The sequence below is a fragment of the Eptatretus burgeri genome, chromosome 1 (genome assembly GCF_056783735.1).
Source record: "Eptatretus burgeri isolate ZD-2024b chromosome 1, Ebu_testis_v1, whole genome shotgun sequence".
NCBI classification, from domain to species: Eukaryota; Metazoa; Chordata; class Myxini; order Myxiniformes; family Myxinidae; genus Eptatretus; species Eptatretus burgeri.
In genome coordinates this window covers 92,259,492-92,280,376 of record NC_140961.1, presented here as the reverse complement: position 1 = coordinate 92,280,376, position 20,885 = coordinate 92,259,492, and the positions used below count along the sequence as shown (strand labels likewise).

Sequence of the window (20,885 nt, the reverse complement as noted above, 5' to 3'; positions counted from 1 at the left end):
GTGATTCTCTATCCACTATATGACATCCATTTTTTTCTATATCTTATAGTTTCCAAATGGTAACCCTCTCAACTTGGGTGTCCGAGGGCCATTGAGCATTCCCACTGAAAATTCAAAGTACACTAGCTCCAAGACGGTTGAACCGAATTGAATGAATCTTTACATGATTATATACCGTAATGAGTACTCCAATTTTGCTCATTTGCATAATGACCTATCTCGAGTAGGTCAGGGGTCAATAAGTGCATTTTTCGGGCGAAATTACCATTCAAGGCACCCTTGCTCCTACACGGATTAACCGATACGAATGAAAGTTCATAAGTACATTTTACTCGATGAGTACTATAACTTTGCTTCAGGACATATTGACCTATCTTCGCTAGGTCAGGGGTCAAAGTCAATGAGTGCATTTTTCGGGCAAAATGACCATTCAAATCCCCCTTGCTCCTACACGGTTTAACCAATACGAATGAAAGTTCATAGGTACAGAGTACTCAATGGGTACTACAACTTTACTTCAGGATATATTGACCTATCTCGGCTAAGTCAGGGGTCAAAGGTCAATGAGTGCATTGTTTGGGCAAATAACCATTCAAAGCACCCTTGCTCATACATGGGTAAACCGATTCGATTGCAATTTCGTAAGTCCTTAGTACTAGATTGACTCAGATCAGGGGTCAGAGGTCATTAGATGCTCGGTGACCCATGGCCGCCTACCGGCTTGTCTGTCTGTTTGTCTGTTTATTGCCTTCAGGTCACAATTTTAAAATGATGTTCACGAAAGTTTACTAAGTTGTGGAGGTAGTCTCAACTGAGAAGCCGATTGATTTTGAGGTCAAAAGTCAAAGGTAATCTTGGGGTCAGATTTCAGAAATCAGCATTTTTCATCCGATTGACTTGAAATTTGAACATTATTTGCATATTACATCACTGAATTTGGAAAAGAACTAATTTTGAGATTAAATGGTCAAAGGACAACTCAAGGTCAAACTTCTAAAATCATCAATTTTCAACTGAAAAATCGTCAATTTAAACACTATTAACTTGATAGTTGAACAGGATTTGCAATGTCTATCACTGAATTGGGAAAGCAACTATTTTTGAGGTCAAAAGGTCAAAGGTCAACTCAAGGTCAAACTTCTAAAAGCATCAATTTCAATCTGAAAAATAATAAATTTTCATCTGATTGACCTGAACTTTGATTGAGATTGTGAATTGTAATCTTAATGAAATGGACAATTCGATGTATCCATGACAACCTTTGGAGAGGGAGGTGGATTTTGCAAGTATCATGCTCAGCACGACATCTTTTCTTGTTTGTTGGGTCGCCGAAATAGGTGACCCTTATTGTCAGTAATTCTGTCTGTTTGTTTGGATGTTTGTTTAGATGTTTGTTCGTTTGTCATCAGCATAATTGGTAGTAAACGTGGGCGGATTTTGACCAAACTCTGGTGGTAGGTACAACTTATGACCTAGTGCTTTGGAAATTGTGATGGTTGCTAGGGACGCTTTGGTTCCCTAGCAACAACCGAAAACCTTCAAAATCGTTACCGTTCAAGCGAAATCAATTCCGAAAGTCATTATCCCACGTAGGGTTATGAAATTTGGAACGAATGATTTACAGGTGATGCTATATCAAATAGATTCCGGTTTTTGGGATATATGGAATACTTTACCCGCAGTGCCCCCGACAATTCGGGTATGCGCGAAAATTGGCGAAAATTGAAGGCCCCCTCGCGACCAGGTGAGTGCATCAATACGAATGAAACTTTGCAGGTTTATGGTACTCAAAGAGTACTACAACTTTGTCTCAGGACATATCGACCAATTTCGCTTCGGTCAGGGGTCAAAGGTCAATTAGTGCAAAAATCGATAATATGTGAGAGCTGGAGGGGCCTTCACGCCAAATTCTACTCCTCCTAGGGTTATGGTCGGATGGTTATGAACATTCACACTAATCGTCTGGAATACATTGAGCACAAACGATCAAGCCAGATTTTCGATTTAGATCTTTGTTCACCCACAGCATCCCCTCTAACTTTGGGGGTTTCCGATTTCAAACCACATTTTCGGTACTTTTCATTTAAATGGATACCGAGTAGTTATCAGAAGATGGAACTGGATGAGATTTGATATGCATAATCTTAAGGTGATTCCTTATCCGCTATATGACATCCATTTTGCTCTATATGTTATCGTTTCCATGCTCGGCGAACCATAGCCGCCGACTGGCTTGTTGGGTAGTCGATCTTGTCGAAATTATTATTATTTTTTTTGAGATTTGTTCTACCCTTATTATTAGTATTTAAAATGGCGATTTCAGTTAATACAATGGCGATTTCGATGAAACTTGGTTGGTAGGTTCATACCATGACCTAGTTATATGCAAATGAGAACCGTTGCTATGGACACCACCGTTGCCTAGCAACGGGACTTTGAAATTTTTGAAACATCATAAAAAAATTATTTTATCGAAAATCAAAAATCGGGCCATGAGCGACTGTGGCCAGTACATGCAGCCATATTGTCAAAAATTTCCAGCCGGATCCTATGAAAACTGTCGGAGAAGATAGACTTTGAATGAACCCTGGTCGAAAACAATAAATAAACGAAGTTCGTTATATCTCAAAGACTATGAGTCAGATATACATGAAACTGGTATGGTAGGTTCATGGTATGGCCGAGTTATGTGTGAGAAAGAACCGTTGCTATGGACCCCTCCGTTACCTAGCAACGGCCGAAAAACCTCTAAATTTGGGGGTATTTTAACGAAAAAACAATCTGCAGCATTAACCCTTGAAGCTGGAATCATGAATTTTCTTGTGCTTAATCCTCAGGTCATTACCCATTGAATGGGCCCATCGCATCAGATTATATTGGATAGTCAACTACCCATGTCTGCCTACCGGCTTGTTTGTTTGTTTATCTGTTTGTGTGCAGGATATCTCAAAAAGTTGTGGACGGATTGGGATGAAATTTTGTGGACAGGTTGGGTGTGTGACGAAGACGAACTAATTATATGTTGGTGAAAATCCGGATCCGGATCTCGCTACTAGAATTTTGAAGTGATTTTTCACCATTGAGAGATAGGGCCAAAGACGATATATAGCTTGACATCTCAAAAAGTTGTGGACGGATACAGACGAAACTTGTTGGACATGTTGGGAGTGTGACAATAAATAATTTATTCAATTTTGGTAAAGATCCAAAGCCGACTCTGCATATGAGAACTTTTTAAGTGGTTCTTCACCATTCCGATGGGCCAAAAACGATATATAGAATGATATTTCAAAAATGTATTGGGCCAGATATGTTCTCATGGATCAATCATTGTGTGGTGGAGCTATTTGCTCTACTGAGTGCCCTTCTAGTTAATATTGCGTCACCACAATCAAGGAGTTTTAAGTTGTCTTACTTGGAACCTTCTTATCTTGGGCAGATGCTTGGTGCCATTGGACTTCACCCCTTATAAAGGGAAGAGGTGGGGAACAACAACATTTGGAATGGCACTCGGTAGAGCGCATACTGCTGCCACGTTATGTCAGATCCATGAGAACATATCGGGCCCAATCAATACATTGTTGAAATGTCAGGCTATGTATCGTTTTTGGTCCAATCTCTCAATGGTGAAGAATCACTAAAAAATATTATCAGATCAGAGTTAAATATGTAATGATCGATGTAAGAATGCCTTTTTGCTTTTATGAGTGGGAGGAGGGGACAGCAGGACAATGAGTTTACGTTGAGGGGGTGGGGAGAGTGGAAAGCAAGGATTGTTCAGAGGTGGTAGTTGAGACTTGAAGGCATTGCGGACTTTCAGTGGTGGTTCGGATGGAGTGGGGAGGTGGATTGAAGGCTTGGGATGGAGAGAGGATTGAAGCCTTTGGGTTGGGAGGGAGATATTGAGGATTTGTGGCTTGTGAGGGGGTGGGGGAGTGATAACTTGGTGTTTATGAAGGGGGGGAGTTGAGCACTTGAAGTCACATTTTAAATTGTGTGGTGCCCTGCTAGTATTTATTAAAAAATAATGTTTAAGGTGGTTTGTAATTTCTCAGAGAGCAGAGTAATAGCCCTCGATTAAGCTAATATCCACCGACAAGGTTGTCATCCACAGCTTGAAGGAGTACTGCTGAATCTCAGGGTTGGTTTCCCTGCCTCATATCTAGCTCAGATTGATGCCATGGAAACCAAGGCTTCAAGATCATTGGAATCTCTCGTGATGAAGCTGAGTATATGGGCCTATCATTACGCCATAGCTGAAAGGTCAATTGTCTCTCTGTCTTCTTCTGCCTCACTTCTGATCTTGCACCCTCTGCCCTCTCCATGCTTCGTCCCCCCCCCCCCAGGTATCTGCAGGAAGCACGCAGTCCACCATCATCCCCTCCAAGTGAAAATGCCTAAATCCAGAACCACTGCTCACCTCAATCATTTATTCCCCTTTATCCTATCTGTGAAACCACCTTCCACACACTCTTCAATCTCATTCTTCCCTCCAGGTATGCAAGACAGCTGTTCATCAACATTCAAGTCACCCCCCCCATCCAAACCATGATCTTTTCTACATCCGTTAAACAACGCCCACACCCATCCCAAAATTTTCCTTATTTATCCATTTTGTCCACCTCTTGGGTTCTCCTGTACCTACCCCTCATCGATGTCTGCATCAATTGTTTGGCTGTCTTTGTCTGCTTTCTCCCTCCACCCTGCTTTTGGCGTTTTCCTCTTTCTCCTGCTGTTCCCTTTGTTATGTTGTGTCCTGATCTGATCTGTTCTGTGTCCGAGCTCCTTCACAAGCCTTGACCATGTGTAAAAAAAACTTCTCTGATATTTTCAGGGAAATTGGTCAAAAACAGATCCAAAAGATGGAGTACCCTTTCACCTTTGTTTAAAAGAAATAGTTTATTTTTTTGATCGAAGAATAATAGTGAATCAGTCATGTTTCCTGAATGTTTAAGAAAGCATGCAAAAACACTAATAAAAGCAAATTGAATGCAATGTGTTATGTTGGTTAAATAAACTAAAATAATTAAATGTTAGACATTACAAAAGAAAAATCAACATTCATTATAGTTTGTTTTTACATCATTAATACGATTTTGGATATTTCTGAACATGTGGTTATGCAAGCTACGACTACTTTTTAAACGGCTCCAATTATTTCTTCCACCATCTTGTGGTGTCGACCAGGGAACATTTTGGCCAATAAAGCTTCAATTGCACAAATAGGTAATAGAAAACATTTTTTTATCAATTCTGCTTCTTGTGATGCCTTGAAAATATTACTTTCTGATCAAATTTTCAAAATTATGAAAAAAAAAATAAAAGAACTCACTTGCACCTAAAACCTGATTAAACAAGGGAAAATGTGGCCAAGAGCCACGTCCTAAAGGTTTTGTCTTCACCAGAAGAAGAAGAACAAGAAGAAGAAGAAAAAGAACAACGCGGAGCTCTCTTAGAGCCAGCGTTCGCTATGCGAGACGAGGCTAAAAATAATTGTTTCAATCTGACAGTATTGCTTTTCTGGGATTAAAAAAAAAATGAGATATATTGCACAGCTTTCAAATATAATAAACAAATGAACAAGCAAATAAAGGCAAACCTTCAAGCACCAATAAATGTCATCCATAGAAAAGATTCCTCTCAGAATGAGCAATATTAATCAAAAGAAGTATTTTAAAAACTTTCAAGAGAGAAATATGACAGAAAATATAACAAAGAAGATATACAGTCGACTCTTTCAAAATTGAATATTCTCCGAATTTAATCCAAAAAGTCAAATAAGGATGTATGTACTAGAATATTCTCACCGTTCAAATGTCAAAAATACCATTTTTGCAGCTATCCCTTCTCCTTTATAGCATTCTGTTTGCTCAGTCATTCTCAGTATTGCATTGTTTGAATTTACGGAAACTAAAGTCTGCAGCAGTTTGCCTATGCTATTTTATAGTCCAGGGTGTCGCAGAGGTCTGAACCTACAGGGAAACAAGAATGACTGCACTGCGGTCACAACCTGTGACACTAAATATATATTTTTTGCCTTCTCTGTCCACTCAACTCCCTCTTCCTTGGTGTTGAATGGCTCAGCTTACATTCTCTAAATGCTACTCTCATGTGTGATACATCAATGGGACAGTCATGCCCTTTCCTTCCTGCGGGATTCCATCGTATAAGCTTTGACACTTTTCACTCACTCGCACACGCATGCATTTGAGCAACCCAGTGACTCATCACTACATGTTACGTCTGGCCACGCATTGGCCATCTTTGATCAGATCGCAAAATAAAGTGAGGTGCACATGTCTGCCATCATGTACAATGGCTGTGCCAAGTTTGAACAAAATTTGACCATACATGTCTAAGAAATGGTTGGGTCGCATTTAAGTAACAAAATGGCCACCAGTCGGCCATCTTAGATCAGATCTCGAAAATAATGACATACATATGTAAGTCATCATTTGTTATCTGGGCACCAAGTTTGAACAACATTGGTAAATGCTTGTCTGAGAAATGGTTGAGGATGTGTTCAACATCAGGTTTTTGTTTTTTTACAAGAAAAATGGCCACCAGATGACCATCTTGGATCTGATCTTGAAAAAAAAAAATGACGTGCTTATGTAAGTAAGCATTCATTATCATTATCTGTGTGCCAAGTTTTAATTAGATCGGTAAATGCATGTCAGGGATATGGTTGAGGATGTGTTTGATGCCAACTAAAATGTCCGCCAGTCGACCATCTTTGATCACATCGTGAAACAAAATGATGTGCATATGTATACCATCATGTATTGTCTTTGTGGCAAGAACGAATAAAATTGGTCCATACATGTCCGAGATATGGTTTCAGATGCACACACACACATGCACGGACATGAAAATCCAGAACAAATCGATAAGCCCCTGTTTCGGACAAAGTCCAACGCGGGCTCAAAAAAAAACACCCGGTATTGAACACTTCCTCAACCATCTCTCAGACATGCATTTACTGATATTGTTCAAACTTGTCACACTGATACGGAGTGATGGCTTACATAAGCATTTCATTTCCTTTCAAGATCATATCCAAGATGGCTGAAAGGCAGCCATTTTAGTAGAAAAAAAATGCATGTATCTTCCACCTTCTTAACCATTACTCAGATATGTATTTACCAATTTTGTTTAAACTTAGCACAAAGATAAAGAATGATGGCTTACATAAGCACATCATTCTTCGTTGAGATCAGATCCAATATGGCTGACCGGTGGCCATTTTGTTACTCAAACGTGTCCCCAACCATTTCTCGGATATGCATGGCCTGATTTTGTTTCAATATGGCACAAGCACAGCACACGATGGCATACACTTGTGCCTAACTTTATTTTGCGATCCGATCAATGAGGGCCGACTGTTAGACTGGCAGCCATTTTATTTGTAAATAAATATGGGATAGCCCTTTAACTCCTTACAGCAAAATTACTAAAACAATGGGGGCTTTGAGATTTTATGTCTTTTTTCCTTGTTATTACGTGGACTGTCAACATCTCTTATTCTGCAACATTACGTATTTTGTTTGTACCTTCCGTTTGATTAACACATTAGTAGGGAGAGTACTGTGGTGGCATCATTTTGCCTTGGCCTTTATAATTTGTAAGAAATGCTTGAGCTCTGGTTTGTCAGGGGATTTCTGATATGAGGTTTTCCCCAGAAGAATGACGAGCGGGTTGTGTGGTGGCAGTTGAAAAAAAGAGAATTGACTCAGAATCCGAATGTCTCGGATGTATTTCCTTCCACACTAAGGGTAATAGTAGTGTTGTAGAATTTTGTAGTTTACGTTTTAACCGACTCGAGGTAAATCCTGTTACTCAAATGAAAGCCACAATTAATTCACTGTCCACAACTGTACATTACATCAGATAATTTTATTAACATAGTACTATCGAGTACAACCCACTGAGATGGTATACATCCACAATGATTTGCACTAAGCTAAGATTACATTTTCTGGCATTTATATACTTTGTGGGAGTGGAGGGTGCTGATAAGTCTTAGGCAAAAGAACTCTAACTGCAATACGTGTTTACTAGGTGAAAGAATCATGGCAAAAGTTGCAGTGTTATCAACCAAGTCACATTGTTCCATAGCAAGACATTCCTTCTATCAACATTTCGGTCAAAAGACTCTTGATGAAAGGAAAGCATCACTGACAGCCAATTCGACTTATCGCATAAAAATTAAATTTATAAAGCACCAGCAACAATTATAATTGAGAGTACATTAATATAATTATTTTCTCCCACAGTAGTGTAGGAACAGTGAGAAATTGAGTTCTTGATGTAGATTCCAACTCTTCCACTGGGAGAGGTTTAAGACCTGTCAAACCAAAGGAGAAAATAGCCAGGGAGAGACATGAAGGAATTGGGGACAGATTGTGGGAGGAAGTATTCCGTTAAGCAGATGTCTGGTTTCTCCCTATATTCAGCAATCTGTCAGATTGGAACAGGGCCTCGGATAATGGAGGTCCACACAGTTTTCAATGAGAGAGGAGGCACCGTTCAAAGGGTGCAGGAACATGGAGAAGGGGGTAGGAGTAGGGAAGGGACATATGTCGGGTGAGGTAATGGAGAAGTTGAGAGGTAGCTAATAGAGTGCGAGGTAAGTGGAAACTGAGAAGGGTGAAGGGGGACTGATTGCGGGAAGGGTGAGGGTGAAGCTGAGATGAGCAGGTTGAGGAAGAAGTTGTGAAGTGGTGGGATGAGGATGAAGACTGCAGGGGGGTGGGATGAGCCGGCAAGATACAAATAAACTTCGACCTATTTATTGACAGCTGACATCCCATCACAAGTTCCTCTGAAACGTATCGTTGTGGGCATATTCTTTGAGCTGCAGCAATCTCTATTATGGTGGTTTGTTCCAGTATTTTAATAAAGCAATAATGAGGTAATGGTGGTACCCGTGGAAGATGATTTTTAAAATTCATTTTATTCGGTAATCCATATACAGAGATAAATTGACATTAAAATAAAACACGATAGCACAAAGGAATGAATGTACACCCCAGCACACCATAGGATATAGCGAGGATAGAAAATAATTCTGTAGCAACAGAAAACTTTCCTTCCGTGGTGTTAGAAGAAATGAAGAAGAACAAGAACACAAGTGAACAAAATATTATAAAGAAAGTGATGTATTTGGGCTTAATGAAATTTGAATGCAGATATTGTGACTTCACGGCCAAAGCTGAAGAAATAATTATGAGGATCACTGGGCAGGTCAAGGAACACAGAGGCCAAGCCAAAGATGGAGTGTGACACTTCAGAAATAATATACCTGAACGTTCTTGGGGAGTATAAGTAACAAGAGAATTGCCATAAAAAGCCCATAGCACAGAGTATACAGCTTGCGAGAGTGTAAATACACAAGTCATGATCCAAATGTGTAATTTTTGGATAGATTTTTTGACAGTATCAAGATACACCATTCCTGGAAGAGAAAAATAGACTCACTTGTACATTATTTTACAACTTGATTGACACAGTACTTGGAAATTAAGTCCAAGTTCAGCAATAGAGAATCTATAATTACATATGTGTGTGTGTCTCCTACATGACTCCAAAACCATGAAACCTTTCAGCCCCAAACTTTGCATGCACATTAAGGGAACTCCAAGGGAGTGCATGAATGAAAATTTGGGTAAATTTAAACACCCCTTTTGAACATAATTAATGGCTTTCCTTCATGAAAGGCTTATCCTTGGTCAGTACAACTTTTCCTCGCAGGGGTCTAAACTGCCTTTTTGATTCGGTGTACCCAAACATGCCTCGCCTTCAAAACACGATCTACTCTCAAGGACTAATTAAAGTATGTAATCAAAATATGATTTCGGATTTGAGGATCGGATCTGGTGGACTAAATAAGTGTCGAAATCTGGAGTGAAATGTGAAATTGTTAAGAAATTACTGATTTTGTATAACGAAGCATATAAGCATATTTATTTACGTAAGGGTATAACTCCCTCCTTCTCCATATTTACACAAGAACATGTAAAATTGCCAAAGCATTAAACTTAAGTTTTACGACTGTTCTGACAATTATCTTGAGTGAAGAAAAGATTAAGGAATCTGCATGAAGTGTAACTAACTTCATTGAGTGCAACGAAAATAATTTTAAAGTTGGTGAAAGCTCCCTGTGGCATGAGCACTGGGTGTGGAAATCGCAGCTCAGTTCTCAATGGGGGAAATCCCTGGAGTTTGGAAGGTAAAATAGATTAAAGGATTGGAATGAGTATAGGGAACTACGAGTTCGAGAGAATTGATAAATGTTTTCAGTGGCTACAAAGCAATGCATCCCTATTTCACGGCACGACAGCTGAGAGGTGCACACACTCATGCTAAGCTGTCTATCCAGGGTTTGAATCTCAACCCAGCTATAAACTGTCATCCCGGTGTTTCACAGGCAGGGTGATTAATTATTGTGTGGGCCGTCCCTCAGACAGATGTTAAACTGGGCATCACATCTGCTGGAATTATTTGGTGGATATTAAAGATCCCTTTGTGGTGTCTTTCGTGAAGAGTTGGGTAGCTATCCCCGGCATCCTGGCCAAATTCCAAATTAATGCTCTAATCTACAGGGGCACTGCATCAGCAGCATTGCCACACCCTCAGTCAATGATGCTCCTTGCAGCCTTGTGCTGCACACGAAAAAAGAATACCACCAAACCCCTATGCATAGTATTTTATTTAAAAAATATTTTAATTCATTTGCTCATTTATGTCGGCTACCTTTGCTCGTGGTAAATCTTCTGAAAGAAAAGATATGGTGGAAATTTTACATATTGCATAAGCAAAAATGACGTCTTCAGAATGTACGAGTATCATTGTTTCAGAGGCAAAGTTGTAGAACGTGCTTTACAAAATTTAAAAGGTGTATCTGAACAAATTCCAATGTTATCAAGTTTGGTGGGAGGGTGTTACTGATGATGCTAAATTGCATGAATGTGCACATTTGGGGAGAATGAAAGATTAAAATTACTGACATTTTGGATACCCATTGTGTGCATGAATCATAAGTTCAGCCACCTACAAATATGCATAATACTTTTGGGTTTTTTTCCATTTAAACACTACCAATTCACACTCAAAACGAAATAAATTTTGAACTTGGCATTGTCTAATATTGAAGCCCATCTGCCAGCTTACGATCCAGTGAGCAACTTTTACCACAAAGCCACAGAGACTAACACAATAATCATCTGTTTTTAGCTCACTGCAAACAAAAATTGTTCAGGTAAGGTATAAGCATCGTGTGGTGGTATTTGGCAGTCGGTGAGTCAGTCAGGCTGTATGTAAACACTTGGAACTTCTTCGCTGAAACTACACTCACAATTTTGATGAAACTTGACTACAACCTTCATCACCTGTGATGTACCAGAGTTTGTTCACGGCATGAAAAAAAATCATGGTCTAAAGGGGTCTTTAGACCATGATTTAGACCATGCATGGGGATTTCGACCATGCATGGGGATTTAGACCATGCATGGGGATTAAAGTGGATCCAGGTTTGACCCCCTAAAATAGGTATTTGCTTTGCTCACCGAAACTACACACAATTTCGATGAAACTTCACCACAACCTTCATCACCCGTGATGTACCAAAGTTTGTTCACTGCATAAAAAATCAGGATCTATGGCTGTCTTAGGGGAGTCTTGACCCTCTAAAATAGGTATTTGCTCTCTTCTCTGAAACTACAGCAGCAACGAGTGTGTGCATGTTGTGTCCAGCATCTGTTGATTGCTGGTGTTGCTTTTGGTTGCCGGGTGATTACTTACATGCATGAGTATAGCCTTGCTGTATCTGCATGTGCTCCTGTCATTTTCAATGATGTACATCTAATATGAGTCCCCCTCCCGCTTTTGCAAATATTGAAACACATTGTCATTCCACATGTGGAACACATCCCAAAAAGTAAAAACACCACTCTTAATCATAGTGCCGCTTGTGTGCTCTGATTAATTTTTTGGATACATAAATGTACACTCTATACATAGGAACTATACAATAGAAGGAAGCAGGTTCACAGACCGACAGGGGATTAAAGGTGGACATGGATACAAAGGCATTAGATAAGAGTGGAGTGAGTGTCAAGGGTCGGAGGCTCGGGTTGTTCAGAAATAGAAGAGTGAAGGGGCTTGTCTGGGAGAAATGACAATGGGAAGCACTCTTACAGGAATGAAAGGAAGAGTAGCAGACAACAGACACAGGGAGTCCATTCTACAGGTGAGAAAATAGACCGATGAAAGGGAATGAGCATTCAGTGGATAATTGGGAAGGGTAACAATATGTGGGATTCTGCAACAACGTGTATGGCCTGAGCAAGCTTGAGGAGGACACAGAGATTAGACAGTGGAAGGAGCAAAGCGAGAAGTGAGAGAATAGAAACGTGAAAGTCCCCTAACTCGTTTGCAGTCATTAAAAAGCAGACCCTGGGACTACAGAGTATAATGCCAATAACACAAAGTCTTTGACTTGAACGCCTCCAGTTAAGTATTATGGGAAGCAGTTGCACCGGCGTCGAGTACGAACTCATATGCATTGTATTTTGGATGAATTCTCTCCTCGCTGAGTATCTCAGAATCGACTAAGTTAGCTAGGTGGAGACGATTGAAGCATCAGCCAGCCTTCGAAGCCAGTTTACCATCAGCTGTCAAAGAGAAGGTGAAACAGATTATGAGCCTTTGGAGCTGCTGCAACTACAAATCATCCAGGGTTTGGTAAAATAAGCCGACTGGGGGATTATAAAGCTGCTCCTTGTGGAGGAACAAAGTGAGAGCATGAAATGTTCTTGAGATGTTGCTGGTAGCCAACCAATGAATTGTTTTTTTCCCCCATATCAGTGGAATGAAGCTGCAGTGGCCTGCCTCCTCAAAAGTGTGGTGTTCTGTTTTGCAAAGAGTGGAGTAATCTGGAAAAAAAATTGTGCAGAGTATTATACTGGCATGATTTAATTATGATTCTGACCTTATTATTCTTCCACATCAAGGTCATTGATGTAGAACAATAAATAATAAGGACAATCTAAAAACCCTGCCTTGCTGAACACCAGTCTCAAAAGTAAGATCACGAGACAGAATGGCAATAATTGTAACTCATTGTTTGTGCTTGCAGAGAACATCTGTTAACCATGTAAGTGGAATACCATGACTCGCATTTGTAGACAGTTTGGATAATGCGACTTGGTCCTAGAAAGTATAGAAATCTTGAGAGATGGTCCTGATCATTTATTTGAAATGCAATGACTGGGTCGGGAGGATTGCGGGAGTGAAGAGGGGGGATAGAAGGAGGATGGATGAACTGAAGGAGGAGATTGGTGTGCAGATGAGCTTGAAAGGAAGATTGGTGAAATGCTGGCTGAGATGGGCTGGACACTTGCTGCGGATGGGGGAAGAGGGAATGGCAAAGAGAGCAGAGGAGATTGAGGAAACCAGGTAGGAGGAAATGAGGTAGACCATGGTTGGGAGGATTGTGTGAGGAGTGATATCCATAAGGTAGGGGGTGGTTGGAGAGTGGAGGGAGTTGGCTGAGGACAGAGGGAGGTAGAGGAGTATCACAGTCAAGGCAGGACAAGTTTCATGCCATCGGACCTCACCCCTTATAAAGAGAAGAGGAGGAGAACAACAACAACGATAACAACAACAACAACAACAACAGTAATGCATATATCAATTGTTGAGTTAAAATAAGCAACATGTCCATGTCAGAATAGCTGGGTAGGAATCTGAGCTGATGATCAGAGATTCCAGAGTTGTCACTTTGCTTATTACAGGGAATAAACGGCCTGGTCTGTAGTTGAGTGTATTCGACTAGAATTATTTTATGAACAGAAGGGACATTTGAAACTTTCCATGATAAAGGGGAAAAAACAATTATAAGAGGCCAGGGCTGGAGAAGAGTGAGGAAATATGAGGGACTAAGGTCAAAGCATGGTTCTGCTTTTGATACATGGGTCGAACTCGAGGCACATAGAGAAGCTGAACCACAAAGGGCAGCAGGTTCACAAACTACCAAAGGGTGTGGAGGATGGACAAAAGAATAATACAAACCAAGTAACAATGGACCAGAGAAGTACAGCATAGGAAAGAACCAACACAAAACATATTGTGGATGGGCATGGGTGAGTGCATTAGGTTGTGATGGGTAGCACATTTGAAAGACTGAAGTAAAGACAAAGGAAAGGGGTGTGGTTGGGTGGGAGTCCAGAGGGAGGGAAAGTGTGGAGGTGGGAGGAGGGAGGGAGGGAGATGAGGTGGGAAGAGGGAAGGAAATGGTGCAGGTGGGAGGAGGGAGTGGAAGAGGTGGGAGGATAATCCATAAACCTCTGGTGGGAGGTGGCAGGGAAGTTTGAAAGACTGAAGCAAAGACAACGGACAGGGGGCAATTCCACAAAAAGAATAACGGGGAGAATTGACCCAGGTGGGTAACCAGCCTCGACATTAATAGAGTGAGTACGTGAGGGTTGGCTTGTTTGGTTGGGGGGCGGGGGGGGTTGTTCGGGATAGATCGAGGAACAAGGCCAGATTTAAATGTATAAAATGAAGAGCATAACTAATTTTCCGCCAATGAGAGTGACAAATAAGAAATTTAATCGTCCTTCCTTGTTGGGCAGCTACACTATTTATATTGGGTAATACTTAGGACATTTATATCCATTGCACATTGGGTAGTACTAAATATGTACTAATGTAAACAATCAACACAGATTCATCAGTTAATCACAGATGCAAATAATTTAGAAAGTCATTTTACACTCTTTAAGAGTTTTTTTTTTTAAAGAATAAATCCCATGCAGATCAGCCAGCCACTATTGAAAGGCCAATATTGGGCCACATTTTCTAAAATTGTCAATTTTCATCCAATTTACTTGAAATTTTAAGGCCATTTGCCTACGATGTCATTGAACTCAACAAACCATTAATTTTGAGGTCAACAAAGGCCAAAAGATCAACATAGACCAAAAGGTCAACATCGGCCAAATTTCTAAAATTGTCAATTTTCATCTGATTTACTTGAAATTTGAAGACCATTTGCGTATTAGGTCAATGAATTCAAACACCTATTCATTTTGAAATCAACATAGGCCAAAAGGCCAAATTGGGCCACATTTTCTAAAATTGTGAAATTTCATCCGATTTACTTGAAATTTTCAGGCCATTTGCCTATGAGGTCATTGAACTCAACCAACCATTAATTTTGAGGTCAACAAAGGCCAAAAGATCAACGTAGACCAAAAGGTCAACATCCGCCAAATTTCTAAAATTGTCAATTGTCATCTGATTGACTTGAAATTTGAAGAGCATTTGCATATCAGGTCACCAAATTCAACCACCTATTACTTTTGAGGTTAACTTAGGTCAAAAGTTCAACATAGGCCAAAAGGTCAACCCAAGATAGGCCAAAATTTAAAATTGTTTCTAAAATTGTCAATTTTCATCTGATTGACTGGAAATTTGAAGACCATTTGCATGTCAGGTCCATGATTTCAACCACCTATTAATGTTGAGATCAACCTTGGGAAAAAGGCCAAATTGGGCCAAATTTTCTAAAATCCTCAGTTTTCATCTGATTGACTTGAAATTTGAAGTCCCTTTGTATATGAGGTCGCTGAACTTGACCTATTAATTTTGAGGGCAACATAGACCAAAAGGTCAACATCGGACAAATTTCTAAAATCCTCAATTTTAATCCAATTAACTTGAAATTTGAAGAACATTTGCATATCAGGTCACTGAATTCAACAACCTACTAATTTTGCAGTAAGCATAAGCCAAAACGTTGACAATCAGCCAATTTGGGGCAAATTTTCTAAAATCCTCAATTTTCATGCGATTGACTTGAAATTTGAAGAGCATTTTCAAGTCATGTCGCTGAATTCAAACACCCATTAATTTTGTGGTAAACATTTCACCAAAAGGTCAAAATAATTTTGGCCAAATTTTATGAATCCTAATTTTTCATCCGATTGAGAGAAATTTGAAAAGGATTTACATATCATGTCACCGAATTCAACCATCTATTATTTTTGTGGTTACCATAGGTGAAAAGGTCAATTTAGACCAAAAGGGCAACATAGATCAAATTTCTAAAATACTCATTTTTAATCCAATGAACTTGAAATTTGAAGAGCATTTGCATGTCAGCTCACTGAAGTCAACCACCGATTGATTTTGAGGTAAACATAGGCCAAAAGGTCAAAATAGGCCAAAAGGCCAATTTGGGCCAAATTTTCTAAAATCCTCAATTTTCATCCGATTGACTTGAAATTTGAAAAGCGTTTTCATATCAGGTCGCTGAATTCCACTACCAATTAAGTTTAAGGTCAAAAGGTCAACACAGGCCTAATTTCTGAAATTAATAGATGGGACCAAAAACTAAATATATCACTATATCTGAAAAAATTGTCGACGAGTGATGACAAAACAAGGTGGATGAGTTGAATAGGTGACAAGAACAAGCAGATTGGATTTTGGTTTGGATCCAGCCCATCAGTGGGATACAAAACATAAACTGTTTAATCTGCCAGAGGTATGTGCTTTACCGAGTACTATTCTACTTTGTGCTGTTTTGCCAAGTTGTCACCATGAGTGATTTTTCATCTGTCTGTTTGTCTCTTTGTGTACAGGATATCTCAAAAAGTTGTGGATGGATCCAGATGAAATTTTGTGGAAAGGTTCGGTGTGTGACAAGGACGAACTGCTTATATTTTGTTGAAGAGCCAGATCCGGAAACGTCCACTAGAATTTTTTAAGTGATTCTTCATCATTGAGAGATAGAGCCACAAAGAATATATAGCACGATATCTCAAAAAGTTGTGGACGGATTCGGATTAAGCTTTGTGAACAGATTGGGTGTGTGTCAAGGAAGAACTGATTTGATTTTGGTGAACATCCAAATCCGGATCTGAAAACGAGAATTATTTATTTTTAAAGTGATTCTTCACCATTGAGAAATATGGCCATAAACGATATAGCACTGTATAGCATGATATTTCAAAAATGTATTGGTCCTGATATGTTCTCATGGATCAGGCATTACATGTCGGAGGTATGCGCTCTACAGATTGCCCTTATAGTTGTGACATGTTTCAGTAGTTTGCCTTGTTCTTTTTTTTTCCAACAAGGGCTAAACCAACATAAATACCTTTTTATGGCTATAGCTGCTCAATCATTGTTGCTTTGAAGGGAGGACTTCCAAGTACTTTCTCAAAAGCTGAGCTAGGTGACGTGATTAAATGTTTTTTTGTTTTCATGCAGAGGCTTTATACTTGAGCATATCATTCATAAATCATTTTCCTTTTTCTGTTTCTGAGGAACTCCTTGAATGTTTTCCAAAGTATACATCATTATAATGACAGCCTTATCAAACAACATAATTTATCTTCTTTACTTAAGCAATTCACTGCATCCTTGCTGTGTCCTTATTCTTATGAAGATTTCAGCAAAGGCTGTTAAAACGTTGAAGAGTTGAATAATTTTAGCCAAAATTTAATTTCATTAAAATAAGTCGCTGATACTCGAGATCCCCTGCCTTTTCGGTGGTATGAGGAATAGATCTGTGTAATATGAAACCTAAATCTTGAACGTTTTTTTGAAATATCATGTCGAAGTTACCGAGATCTTTGCCATGGCAACATAATTCAGCCAATGGCAGCCGTGATTTAAACATGTTGAGATAATATCATGAGGATTAGATATTTGCATAATGAAAACTAAATGTTAAACTGTTTTTGAAATATCGCATCCACTAAAGTACATGGACAGATGATCGGTCGGTCGGGTGGAGCTCATTTAAATGTCTCCCGTCTCCGACTTTGTGAGAGGGCTGGGGGACAAAAATGTTATCAGTGCAGGTTTGCAAAAACCTTTTTTCGTTTCTACTTCATAATCCCTGACGATGTGCAAGCAATTACGAAATATATTGGTCAGGAAGATTCCTACGTTACAGCAAAATACTGATGTAAGACTTCCTCATATCCCTTTTGTTGTTTTTCAACCAGGATGTTGAATTTACCTGACGATGTATAATTAAGTTGCACAAGAAAGCTCATTAAGCATGAAATAACTAGAGTGATGCAAAAAGTTGATATAGGCCTGCAGATCTGACATTTCAAGTCTGTTGGGATGCCCAAATATGTAACACTGCTGATAAAACAGCCATACAGTGCAATCAACAAAATGTAAGCCAACTTCCTATTTGTGGAATTGTGGATGAGCACTTCATTAAAACGCAAAACCACTGCAATTAGAACTGTGACAAGAAATATTCCGATGAAAAAAAAAGTCAACAAACTTATGGCCCATGGGTCAGTGAAAGCCAGATATTCGACAGGCAGCGGTTCACATTTGTCTCGTTTATCATTTGGCTTGAAATATTCTGGGCATTGTGAACAATCATTCGCATCTGCAAAGAAATACATTTTTCACTTAATACCAATTTTATACAAGCACAACACAGTTACAAAGTTAGTAGATTCAACGAGAAAATTAAACTAATCTTATAAACACAAGTATTCAGAAAGCATTATTTAAAATAAGTGGAATCAAGGATTTTAAAAAGGAGGAAAATGAGTGGGTATGTGGAGGTCATGAACCTACAAAAATATGATAATTATAACGAGCATATATGCATGTACTCAGTGTTGGACATATTTGTGTTCATAATTTACAAAATCCAGTGCTGTCAGATTGAATCAAACATTTTGTTAAAAACATAAGGACTCAAAATTGGACTTTTGCTTTTGAAGACATTCAAGACAAAAAATGAAAATACATTTCTACTCTTGTACTTTTCGTAACTTACATTTCTTGCCCTATTAAATAAGAAAACATTTTCAGGTCTCCTTGGATGGAAGGATATCTCAGAGATTATAACGATGAATGGAATGATAATCATAGTGAGAAACAAGGAGACGCTGACATTTCAGGCACTCATCATTTTTCAGTGTCCAAAAAAAAAACAGTCAGCCTCCATTTTGCGAAGAAAAAACATTTAAAATGTAATTTTGATATTAGCAGCCTTGGAATTAAATTTTAAAACACGATTTCACTTTCAGAGGTGAAGACTCATTTAGGTTATCATTATTATCACTGTTTATTGAAAACATGCTCACCTGTTTCATTGGAGTACTCCCATTCATTGCAAGTGATGCAATTAAAACAGCAGAAAGGCTGCCCAATCTGAGAGAGCATGCGTGTGCCTGGTAAGCAACTTTCACTACAAACAGAAATTGGAACCTTGGTGATGGTCGGAGGTCGGCAAGGGGAAAATAAATAAACCTGTGGTTAATATATCTCGAGTATTCCATACAGAATGTCATCAGTAACTCAGTGGCAAGCGGGGCTCCAATATTCATTTTCACTTGTAAAATGTTACTCTTCAAAATAGGTATGGATTGGCCATCCTACCTCTCCGACTGTTTTATAAGGTTTATGCTGACTTCATTCATGCTTATTAACTGTCATTTTATGGCAATTTTCACGAGTTGGTTGTACCTTATATAAAACAAGTAGCATAGAATATTGGGATACAAGGGACAAATAAACATAGGAAATGAGAAGTGAACCTGGGATCCCAGAATCCCAATGTGTTTAGATTGAAATCCCAAAGTCAAGCTAACTCATGTTTTATCCATGCGTTCTGCTATGTTTTTCTCAATTTAATTTTTGACTGACTGATTGCTGAAATTACTGCCTTTGTTTGGTCATCCAGTTGTTAGTAGGTTCCAACAATAGGGTCCTGTGGGACCGGTATGTCCGACCCAAGGTTTGAAGGTTGATTTTACATAATTCGAGGGCGCTGAACAAAATGAGCTATGGTAAACCTCACAAAAATCTGGTCTACCTCGACTAGATATCAAAATTGAAGAGGGCCACCCCACGACTTCCGGTAAATTTTAAAAACACCATATCTTTGCTTCTACATATCAGATTTTTTTGAACTTTTTATCGAATTACATGTTTTTGAGGTCAAGGATTTTATTAATGACATTGCAAGTCGATATATGTAAATTTGGTTAGTCAAAAAATATATAAAAACACTGTATATACATATATATATATATATATATATATATATATATATATATATATATATATATATATATATATATATATATATTTGGATGAAACACATTTTGGCTGCAAAATCAAAGATGGCTGCCAGGTAACTTTTGGAAAAATCCTAAAATGGCATATTATCACTTCTCAGTCTCATATATTAGTAAATGATGAGTCTAAATTTATGCTATCTGGTCAACATTGCCTTTCATATTTTAAGGAATATTTATATTGGTATATGTTTTCATAAACATCAATGCTTAAAGTATGTTCCAGGACGACTGCAATCATGTAGATAATGCTAAACATGAAAAATTATTCGGATATGCAACAATTTGAAGTCTTCAGCCCAGCAGTGGCATGGCTTTCATTGATTTGGAACCAACAAAGCAACAGTGTGTGTGTGTGTGTGTGTGTGTGTGTGTGTGTGTGTGTGTGTGTGTGTGTGTGTGTGTGTGTGTGTGTGTGTGTAAACATCTAGGGGCTTAATCATCATCTTCTTCAGAGTCACTTTGGCCCAGAGTCACTGACTTCCTCTGTGTCACAAAACTCTTTGTGGTCAATTGACGTCTACTGATGCTGAACGAAGACATTTAGGCTTCTTGGAAGTTTCATTCTGGGTGTACCTTCCTGGCACATATCTGCCTTCCCTCAATGTCCATCCATGGTCTGTGGATTCAGGTGGAGCATCGGGCTTGTCGTAATTGAGGAGAACGTAAACTTGGCAATTCACTCTCGCCACATGCAAGTTAAAGGAGTCCAGGTCTGGTGGGATACGTGAGGTGGACTTCCTTTTCATCTGG

At 39.0% G+C, this 20,885-nt stretch overlaps 1 protein-coding gene across 1 annotated transcript; it reads right to left on the bottom strand.

Annotated features, from left to right (window-relative positions):
- Positions 1-8,963: 8,963 nt before the first annotated feature.
- On the bottom strand, positions 8,964-19,361 carry LOC147034956 (extracellular calcium-sensing receptor-like). Its single transcript, XM_085892112.1, has 3 exons — positions 19,137-19,361; positions 18,038-18,427; positions 8,964-9,457 (listed from the first exon to the last, which is right to left on the bottom strand). The coding sequence occupies exons 1-3, from the start codon at positions 19,213-19,215 to the stop codon at positions 8,991-8,993; spliced, it is 936 nt and encodes a 311-aa protein (XP_085748238.1). The 5' UTR covers positions 19,216-19,361; the 3' UTR covers positions 8,964-8,990.
- Positions 19,362-20,885: the final 1,524 nt, after the last annotated feature.